Consider the following 10,636-nt stretch of genomic DNA (forward strand, 5'->3'; position numbering starts at 1 on the left):
CCCCCCCCCCCCCCCGCCCCCAGCCAAGGCGAGGCGCTCACCCTAGGCCTGTCCCAGAGCCTGAGCTTTCTGCCCGACGCGCGTCTGGCAGGCCCAGCGGCGCGACCTGAGCCTGCACCAAGGGTGGCAGGGCAAACACTTTTCACATTACCCGGTGGCTGTTAATTGGGCAGTGCAAAAGACGCCGAGCCTACCCCTTTGTGGCGGGGGGGAGGGGGGTCAAGAGTGGGCAGTGGGGGCTGCTTAATAATAGAGGGGCTGCCCTGGGGAGCCTCAGATATCGGTAACCCCCATGATTAATTCATAACTCTCCACTGCGCCTGGCACCGTCTCGGGTCTTTAATCGGTTCTGAATGTCAGCGAGGCTTCCCCGACAGGCTGAGCGCAGCCTTTTGAATGTGTTGAAAGTCGCTGCGCGCACACCAGGAGACAAAGTTGCCATCTGCTCCGGGGACCACGGCAACTGGGCGCTGGGAGGGGCCTTCCCGCGGCTCGGGCTGCCCCGGGCGGCCTCCTCCTCCCGGCTGGCCGCAATCCTGCCCCGGAGCCAACACTGGCCCCCCGCAACATCCCCGACCCGCCCCCCCCTCCCGCCCAGGGCGCACGCCTGGTGGAAACTCCGGCTCGCCGCGAAGTAGAGCGCTGCGCTGGGGCGCGCGGGGAACCCCGCCGTCACCCAGACCCAGGCCTATGCTAATGAGATTATGAACCAGTGTTGTCTGTGCGCGCGGACGCGGGGTGTGGGCGGATAAAGTGTGGAGACGGGGGTGAGTTAGGGGAGAAGGGGAAGCCTTGGGAGAACAAAGCTCCGGGCCGTCGGCCTCCCAAGAGTCGCCGAAGTGACCGCCACAGGCTCGTGCACGGGCGGAAGCGGGGGGAGGGAGAGAGGCCGGGCCTAAAGCGCCCTCGCGGGTTTGGAGAACTAGGAGAGGGCACGGGCCGGGGGGGGGGGGGGGGGGGGGCCCCCAGGGAAAAAGTGTGGCCCCGGGGCGGTTTTTAGGAAAGGGGATCTCAGGAAGGGGGGGGGGCACCTCGCCCCGGGGAGAGGTGGGCGGGAGAGCCCGGGGCCCCCACCCCCCCCCCCCACCCCAACCCCCAGCCGGCAGAGGGTGTGCGGTGACCGACCTCCCCGCTCCGGACCAGAAGGGGGACGGAGCCGTCTGGCCGCCGCGGGCCTGTGCTTCCACACTCCCCAGCTCTGCGCGTCGCCTGTCCCCGAGCCTCTCGCCTCCCAACTGCAGTTCCACACTCCCGCGAGCGCTGGGGCTGCGGAATCGTTTGAGGGAGTTGGAACTGCATCAGATGAGCACGCCGGGAGGTGAGACCGGGTAGGAAATAGTCGGAACTTTGAGTTGTGCGCCGCCGCCTCTTCCCCGCCCCCCCCCACAACACACACACATAATTTCCCCTCCCCCTTTCCAGCCGCCACCTCCCCCACCCTCTCGATTCTTCAAGGTTTGCAGCCCCGTCTTGTCATATGGTTTTGTTTCTGTGCTGCTTTTTTTCAGGCACGAAAATTGGACACGTGGAGAATTAGCCCGGCTGGAGAAGCGCTGGGTGCAGACCCAGACAATGGTTTCCAGCAGCCAAGCTAAAGGCAGCACCTTCCCACTTCACCCCCAGTGGCAGCAGCCTCGGCGCCCGGCGGGAACACCACCCGGTCGTTGCCCACCCCTCCCTCAGAGCCTAGGAAAGGTCCAGCGTGGGTTGCCCTTCCCGAGACACACACCCCTGGGTGCCCCTCGACCAGCATGCTGGCTCTGACATCATTGTCCCTGGGCTCTTTGGGGACTTACAAATAAAGGGCCTATTTTCCCCTGGGAAGGTGTTGCCACCCCAAATATTCATGTTTAAAGACCCACCCAGGCTCCAGGCTCTCTGTCCTTGGGCGATTCTGCCCTTCCTAGGCTCCTTGGAGCTGCACTCCCCCTCCCCCCACCAAGGGATGAGACGGTCTCCAGGTGGCTGGGCCCCGAGAGCAGCTTCCTTTGGCCATTGTCTTCCCCAGAGGCCCCATCCGCCACTGCAGCCCCAACCTTGGCCCCCAGCTTCTGTGAGCCACCCCACCCCCACTCCGCTCCACTGGCAGCAACCACAGCCCCCAGCCCCAGGCAGCTCCACTCGCTGAGCGGCCTGTGCACCTCGCCGGGGCACACACACCCTGCACAGAAGCTCTCTGCCTCCCCGAGCCGCTTTCCTCTTACAGGCTCCTGTCACAGCCGCTGGGGCTGTGGCAAGCTTGCATGCGGCTCCCTGTGCAGCCCTGGGTCCCCCCGCAGCGCCGGCCGCAAGCTGTGAATCGGCCTTCTCGTCCCTTCCTGCAAAGGTCAAGCCATCTCCTCTCACCTGGCCAGGGTTCGCCTCTGGCCTGCGGAGCTGGCACACTACAGCTTGGTTACGGGGATGGGGTGGGTATCCATGCAGGGGAGAAGTCACCCCCCAAGCCAGAGGGCAGGGACCAAGGGATGTGAGATTCAGAAAGGGAAACACTGCAGACAAACCCCAGAAAGCCATTCGGGATTTGCAGCCGGAGACTGAAGAAGAGGAGAGAAACCCAGGCCGTGGCTGTTGGGCCTTGGCTCCTGAAGGGTAGGCCTTTCTCCCCCAGGGGCTGCCCTAGGGGAAGGCCGGGAGAAGGGGCCCCAGTGTGTGCATTGTGTCCCGTGCAGTTCCGAGGGCCCGAGCACCTCCTTGCTTGCGTGCAGGAGTCCGAAGCGAACAAATAGGCTTGGGCTTAAAATTCAGAGGCGCGGGGAGATCAAGTCAGCTGTTCCCCCCCCACCCGGAGAGACCCCAGAGAGGCCTTTCTTTCACCCCAGCTCCAGAGAGGCTACTGAGTTCTGCAAGCACGCCGGAAGACTACATCTCAATGTGGAGAAAAATGAGAGGAAACACCATTAAACTTGCTTCCTCTAAAGACCACTACCCCCAGTTTTCGCTGAACTGGACCTAAAAAGTCAGGAGAGAGAACTCGTTAACTTTAGTTTGGTTTAACATTGACAGCTTCAAGTCAACCGTGGGCCCCCCGAAGGTTTTGTAAAATATTTAATCTAGCTCAGACAATTTCCTGCAGTCCCTAACTGGACCACCCCACTTACTGAAAAGCTGCCAGAAAGCAGGCTTGACTTCGGGCTGGTAACCACAGGCCTTCCAGCGGCCTGGCCGGCTGGTACCCTACCCGCAGGACTCAGACAAGGCCCCGCACAGAATCCAGAGAGACCGGGATCTGGGTCACCCGGGAGGTCCAAAGCGGTAAGGAAGCAGCCCAGGAAATGAAGTTAAAGACGCTGGCTTTCCTCCCTAAGCTGGTGGCGTCTGGGTGACCTGCGGGCCGTTGCCCTCCCTCAAGTCTGTGAAATGGGCCTGCGGATGTCTCACCTCTGCTGGGGTGCTGGGCATTCTGAACAGCAGCACTATCGGATGGGGTGACCCAGTGTGTGCGCCCCAGCGCCCTCTACTCCCCAGCCGTTCCCCGTTTTCCTCCAAAGCATCTCACTAGGGAACCTAGCCAGCGGGAGAGGGATCCTTCGACTGCGCTGAGCCTCAGCCCCTTCCAAACGTGAGGCTCACGGGGAGAACTCCTGCTCTGCCCAGTTTCCATTCCCGCTTCCAGAATAACGAGCCGAAAACATGTGTACTGTAAATAAAGCCTGTCTAAATAAAGCACTCGGGTAAAGGCTGCCGAGAAAACACTCGGCATCGCTCTGTGCTCAGAGCGTGAGTCAGCTTCCCAGCTCCCAGGGAACAATGGGGACCTTGCCAAGGGTCCCTTTCTGTCAGTCCCCGAAGGCCCCCAAGCCCGTGTAGGTGGCGGAGACGCCGGCCCATGGGGACCTTCGGCCTGGGGATTCAGGAGGGGGAGGGGAGCTCCCGACGGCGCGAGGTTGGGGTCCAGCCCCAGCGTTCGCGCCGCCAGGAATCCGTCTACCCGCAGCTGCCGCGGAGGGGTCGAGGGTTAAGCAAACACGCGGCAGAAGAGCCAGCCTGGGGTGCCGTGGGGCTGCAGACATCGGAGAGAAGGCGACGCTGGGGGCGCTCGCTACGGAGCCTCCCGGAGGCAAGGCGCCCCCTCCTCCTTCCCAAGCCAGGCCCTCGCCCACTCGGCTGGCCGCCTCTCTCCTCCGCAGCCTCCCAAGCCTCGGCGGAAGCGAACGCAGCCGCTGCCGAAGTCACCCCACTCCTTCTGCAGTCCCCACAGGCCCCTACGCGTACGCCAGCCGCGCCACACACGTGTGCTGGGGACTCGAGGAGGCCCGGCTCGCGGTGCGCGCGCCAAGGCCCAGTGAAACTGCGTCCCTTTGAGGGAGGGCCATGCTGGGACCCGTGGCGGCCTCCGCGCTCGGTCTTCGGTCCTCCGGGCTTCCGCGCGGAGCTGCGCAAACCTCCCCCCCGCCAGTAGGGTTCCGACTGGGGCGGTGGCCTCTGCTCCGGCCTGGGCCGGTGGTTTCCCCAGGCCCGGTGACCTTGAGGGTCAGCGATCCACCCCGCAGGCCCGCAGTTTCCGGAGTCGCGCGGCCGGCCCTTCCTCCCCGCCTCTCCGGCCAAGGCCGCCCAGCCTCGTCGCGCGCAGCCGACCGGCTCCCGACCCGGGGCGGGGGCGCGGGGGGTGAAAGCACCGAGGGCCTCACCCACGGCCTGCGGACACGCGCCCCGCCGGGCCGCCGTTGGCGCTCCAGCAGCCTGAGATTGGCCAATCGTCCCTGGGCAAGGTTGGAGGCGAGGCTCTGGGCAGAAGGCGAGGAAAACAAGTGAAACGGGAGGGGCGGGGTGGGGTGACGGCTCATAAATCACCCAGCCCCACCCTCGGGCCTCACCGCAGAGGCGCCCCAGCCCCGCGGGGGATGGAGGGTCACTCGGCCACTCCTGGCCGACCTCTGAGCTCTCCCAGAGCCAGCGCCCCACCCTGAGCTCAGGCCGCGCTACGACCAGCTCCCGGCCCGGATCGTAAACCACCCGCCCGATTCGGCGGGAAGCCGCCCTTGGACGCAGCGCGCATCCGCCCAAGGGGAAGTTTATTTATAGCTTGTAAACGTAAAGGAAACCAGACCGCGCTGGCTCGCCGCGCTCCAGCTCCTACGCTCCCCACCTGCCCACCAGGGAGGGCGCGGCGGGAGGCGAAGGGGGTGCCTTGGTTCTCTCCCAGCCCCCCAGCCCCGCTCCGCTCCGGGGAGAACAGGGTAGGAGCCTAAGAGGCTGGCAAGCCTTAAATTCCTCTCGGGGTGCCTATCAGTGCCGTGAAAGCCAGGGAGGGTGGAGGAGAGGGCCCAGGCACCGGCGTGGTGAGGGTAGGGGCGGCCGAGCTGTCCCAGTTGGCAAGCTCCAGCCGGCAGACCCGGCAGTGCGGCGCGGGATTCCGGGCCAGGGGAAGTCCTGGAGAGCCCGGGATGGGGGCGCTCCGGGAGCCTCTCCTTGGAAGGCGGGATGCTTCCCCTGTTTCTCCCGAGCACGTGTCCTCAGCAGAGCCGGCAAGCGCTGCGCGCCTGGGGCTGCGATCCGCGGGTGACAGCGGCTGCGAGCGCCCCTCCCCAATACCCACACCTCCGTCGCAGCTTCTCCTGGGGAGCTCGAGGCTCTGGGGTGCGCTCGGGGCAGGCCCGGGGAGACGGAGAAAAGAAAAAGTGCCGGGAAGGAGATTAGGGAAAGAAGACATTAAAAAGCCCAGCCCTGAACAGACGAGCAGCCCCCGCCAACGCCTCCCACCCCGGCCCCAGCGGCCTCTCCCAGTCCCGGCGGAGAGCACCCACCCCCGGCCTCGGCCCGGGGCGGGGCGGGGGGGGGGGAGAATTCGTGTGTGTGTGTGTGTGTGTGCGCGCGCGTGTGTCTGTCTGTGTGTGTGCGTGAGCGCGCGCGCGCGCCGGGCGGGCAGTTGCGAAACGGGCTCTTGGCTGCAGCGCGGCATAATGGAGGTGGCTGGAACAATGCGCGCTTTGTGCGCGCGGGGAGTTGTTTTCCACCCGCCTCGCCCCCCTCGCTCGGGCCGTATGGCACTTTAATCCCCGCCACGGCTCGGCACAAATGCACTTGTGTCCTGCAGGTCACCGGGGGCCGTGCGGCTGGAACCGACCCCCTCCATCGGCGGACCCCACCGCCGGCTGCCCCATCTCCCTTCCTGCGCACCCACCACCGCCACAATTCCCGGCGTAGACGGGTCAGCCGGCTTGGAAGCTTCCGGGCCCGCGGGCCACTTTTCTTTTCCGTGGAGACTGCGCGCTCCACACACACACCCCCTTCCTTCACGAGCTCACACACACACACACTCGGGCCGACTGCAGGCCCCACACTCGCCGCCCTCCCTCTCCTCGCCTGCATCCCGCCCCCGCCCCGTGCTCCGGACTCCTGCGAACAATAGTAAATGTCAACAGATTCCGCGCGGCGAGTGTCTGACTCGGCCGAGATAAGGGTGCGCGGTTGGCCCTGCGCTCCGCGCCGCCGCGGGGGGAGCCCGCCCTGACCCCGGCAGGAAAGAGCCGGCTGTGACGAAAGCCATGCCCGAGTTGGGGGCGGATAGGACGGGAGGCCACCAGTCCCAGCCGGGTGGGGGAGTCTCGCCGGGAGACCAGGCCCTGCCCCGCCCCCACCCCGCTGAACCGGGTGCCAATCGGGGGTCGATGGGCACAGGGAAAGCGGCGGGGTCGCCGAGGTGCTCGGGCCTGCTTTCGGCTCACAATCCCAGTGCCCCGAGGACGCCGGAAAAACGCCGATCCGGGTCGGGACACAGCCACTTTTCGCCCTACTGGGAGCCGGCACCCGAAAGACGCGAAGGATTCGAGCGCCTGTCTCCGCAAACTCATTAAAATATTTTTTTTAAGCGCGCACACACTTTCGCAGGTCGTCCTCCTCGGTCGTCCGCAGCCCACCACCCAACAGAGTTAAAATTCGCAAATTGATTCTCACGCGTTGGTATTAATGCGTTGTTCCTCTTAAATTGTTGCCAACTTTGCTAATGGATTATTATTTAAATGATTTCTTTTTTATAAAGTACGTGTTGTTTTATAGATGCGTATTTACTTAAAGAAATCAACTGCATCTATTAACATATTAAAGAGAGAATAAAGCATCGGGGCCAGTGTAATGTACTGTTCAGCCTTACTTTGGGTGCTCGCGAAGATAGGAAAATCTTATTTGTTTAATAATAAGTCTCTCATGAATATGCAAATGGAATCGGTGCAGTACCTCACTTCTGTCACTATTAATGAGTTGCAAATTAATGTGACAACAAAAGGAAAATCTATTTAGTGGAGGAACTCGAGTTCCTACCTGGCGAGATCACAAGCCGGCCTGGAACCTGGGTCTCCGGGAAAGAGAGGAGCGGGCATGGACGCTTGCTCACCCAGTCTCTTCCTGGAGTCTCCACTATTGTTTGGTCTCAGGGACCTGCTTTGTCAGGAGCCCCTTAAAATTCCTGCCCCAGGCCCGAGGAAGAAAGGCTGCTCCAGGGTAATTAGGGCCAAGTGTGATTAATGGAAATCAGCCCACAGTTTGAAGTAAAGCAGTTGGTGGAGCAGATTTTGGAGGGGGAGTCTCCCCCGCCCTGCTTAAAGATTCCCCAAAGCCTTTTTGGCCTCAGTTGCTTTGGGCAGTTTGGACTAGAAGTACCAAATCAGGCCTTGCAGGCCTGACCACAGGTATTAAGACAGCACCCCTATGTGCTTGCGTTTTACGAGGTGACTCTGCTGATGGGGAGTTTAAGAGCAGATCAGCTCATTTTCCTGCCGACCTACTTCCCAGAGGTTACAGACTGCAATCTGGTTGTCTTCCATTTGAGCCTTGGCTTCTTTCGGGCCCGCACATCATAGCCTGTTTTTATTTCATCGATGGATGCTGGAGAGAATGTTTCTAATCCAGTTAAGTTTGGAAACCTCTCTGAGAAAAAATAGATGTGGAGCTGCCCAGAGCGGTAGGCTAATAGTTCAGGTTCCTGGGTAGTATTTCAAGAAGCCTTTTGACTAAGGGAACCTTCTGGGGAGATGCAAATATTCTGTATCTAACCTGATTGATGGCTACACGGTTATATACAAATGCAAAAATTCATCAGGCTGTACACTTTCCTATGTGTAAGTTATATCTTGTTTTGGTTATCTGTTACTGGGTAAAGCCACCTCAAAGCTTAGCGGTGTAAACAATAATCATCATTTATTTTGCCCAAGAATCTGCAATCTGGGCAGGGCTTGGCAGAGACAGCTCACCTCTGCACCACGCTGTGTCAGCTGGGGGCGGCTCGAGGATCCGTTTTCAAGATGGCTCACACACATGCTTGGCAAGTCGGTGCTGGCTCTGCTTCTTCTCTATGTGGGCCTCTCCAAAGATCACTTGGGCCTCCTCACAGCATGGTGGCTGGTTGCCAAGAGCGAGCACCCAAGAGAGAGGGGAAATGGAAGCTGCCAGTTACTGAAGGCCGGAGCCTGGAAGCTAGCAGTGTTCATTCTGCCATGTTCCATTGGCCCAGCAGCCGCAGAACCCAGATTCCGGGGGGAGAAGATGTTGGTCCCTCCCTCTTATCTCTCAATGGGGAGGTGAGTCAAAGAGTCTTGGAGCTCTGTTTTAAAACTGACACATAACTCATTTTAAACGAAAAGAGAACATGTGCCTTCCCGTTTTGCTTCCTGGCTTACTCCACCTCTACCTTCTTGGGCATCTCCTCCCTCCTCCCCACCATCAACGGGAAAAACTTGATATCCCAGTGAGCTGGCGTGCGTGAGTACAGAAGAGACTACTTACATTTGGGTTTTAAATTGCTATTAATCTGTTGGAGTTCCAGATTTTAAAACCTAGACTTCCACAAGTCTCTAACTTCCGTTCATTAACCTTGTTTTTATTAAAAAAAAAAAAAAAAAATGAAAGCAATCATTTTCAGAGCGGTCTTTGATAAAGGCTTGATCAAGGCACGTCGACTAAATAAGATGAAATATTCTTTTTGTTTTCAGACTAAATGTTCTTAAACTGTTCCACCCATATGACTTCAGCGAATTTTTCCTAAACATTTTCTTTTATTTTATATTTTTAAAGTAATCTCTACACCCAACGTGGGGTTCAAACTGACGACCCTGAGATCAAGAGTCACGTGCTCCACCGACTGAGCCAGCCAGACACCCCCCTAAACATTTTAGACTGCAATATACATATATACATGTGTGTGTATATATATATATATATATATGCATATTTCGTTTTTATCTTCTTTTCGAGCATTCAAAGGAACGCTTGAATGGACAAACTTATGACCCTAATAAGCAAAACTTCCCCGAGGACTCAAACATTTGTAAATCAAATCAATTAAATTTGTAAATATAGTGAAGCTCCAGTTGGCTTGAACAATTGCCACTGTGCTTTCCAAGTCAAATCTTAATTCCTTTTACCTGAAACCTGCAAGCTTAACGTCTCTTATACAATTTCAAGTCGGAATCCTAAGGCTCGTCCGTCAGATTCTTTACTAACCCCCACGTTTTCACAAACGTTCCACATTAAATGGCATACGCAGATTGTTCCTGAACGTAACAACCACATACCACTACAGTAGGTTTGATTGATTTCATCTTCTCTATGTTCAATTCTCAACCTTCCCGAGGTTAAGAGGACCCCCCTCTGAGGAATGTGTTTTGCTATCTCGAGGGAGTTGAGGTTTCTTGATGTAAGGGACAAATTTAAGGGTTTGGAATAATCAGGAGATTACTGGCTCTTCTTTCATTGGAATGTTGGAACCTGAGGGGGGTGGATGGGGTTGTCTGAACCTACTGGGACCTGACCCTTTGTCTTTCACTAGGCTATTTTACAACTCAAGAAGGCACAGATACCTAATGGCACTGTGAATACTTCTGGCCTACAAACAAGCAAAGAAACTTCCATCCGGGAGAGAGAAAAACCCCACCCCCAACCCCAAAAGCCGGTTTTGCATTCATTTGCAAATTTATTTCAATATTCCCCACCTATAAATGTTTCTATTCTTGCAATTCTCCTCTGAATGGGTTGGAATAGCTCACCCATTCCTTCATTTAATTAATGGGTTAAATAAAATCTTTGACAAGTATTCATTTTACATTTGTATGAGAGTCGTGATTCGGCCTTCTTTGGAGAATCTCCCTTTGACTTTGGTCATCGGTTCCTCACGCTGTATGGATGTTTGTGGCCTGCTAGAAACTGGGGGCTAGGATGCAGGATATAGGCCCTACAGATCTCCAGGGAGAATTTGCTTACACCCCAGACCCCAACAGAGCCCTTTTTAATCCTGTTTATAGTTGCTATGACAACTGAAGCTCCAAGGCCGTCCCCTTCAGGTGGAATTATTTTCTTAACCTCAGGTTCCAAGTTCAAGGTAAATGCCACACTGCTTCTTTTCTAACCGCTGAGCTCTCTGCACTCTGTCATCTGATCGGAGGAGAGGGAAATATGTAGTCACCTTCCACGTTGCATCAACACTTGATTGGATCCAATTAACTTAATTTACATCTGTGGTGGTTTTTAAAAATGTCCACAAATTCTTTGATTCTCCTCCCTTCAAAAGGTGGAGGCTGATCTTTCCTTCCCGTAGTTGTGGGCGGTACTTAGTGACTCACTTCTAATGGATAGAATGTGACTGCAGTAGGATATACAAGGCACTGTGGCTTCCTCGTTGCTCTCTGGGGGAAGCTAGCTGCCCTGT

General features: G+C 57.7%; 1 protein-coding gene across 1 annotated transcript; it reads right to left on the bottom strand.

The window, feature by feature from the left end:
* Window positions 1-1,513: 1,513 nt before the first annotated feature.
* On the bottom strand, window positions 1,514-2,522 carry LOC118008876. The gene is made up of 2 exons (XM_035002737.1): window positions 1,691-2,522; window positions 1,514-1,648 (listed from the first exon to the last, which is right to left on the bottom strand). The coding sequence occupies exons 1-2, from the start codon at window positions 2,512-2,514 to the stop codon at window positions 1,534-1,536; spliced, it is 939 nt and encodes a 312-aa protein (XP_034858628.1). The 5' UTR covers window positions 2,515-2,522; the 3' UTR covers window positions 1,514-1,533.
* Between the last annotated feature and the right edge of the window lie 8,114 nt (window positions 2,523-10,636).

This window comes from Mirounga leonina, unplaced genomic scaffold (assembly GCF_011800145.1).
Source record: "Mirounga leonina isolate KUSES-001 unplaced genomic scaffold, KU_Mleo_1.0 Mir_101609, whole genome shotgun sequence".
Taxonomy (NCBI): Eukaryota; Metazoa; Chordata; class Mammalia; order Carnivora; family Phocidae; genus Mirounga; species Mirounga leonina.

Bases quoted from the DNA above. Each gene is read 5' to 3' on its own strand.
- LOC118008876 (XM_035002737.1), bottom strand. From the start codon at position 2,514: ATGGCTTTCTGGGGTTTGTCTGCAGTGTTTCCCTTTCTGAATCTCACA. The intron at 1,649-1,690 runs CTAGGCTCTGAG...CGGGTGGTGTTC, and splicing joins CAACCCACGCTGGACCTTTC to CCGCCGGGCGCCGAGGCTGC.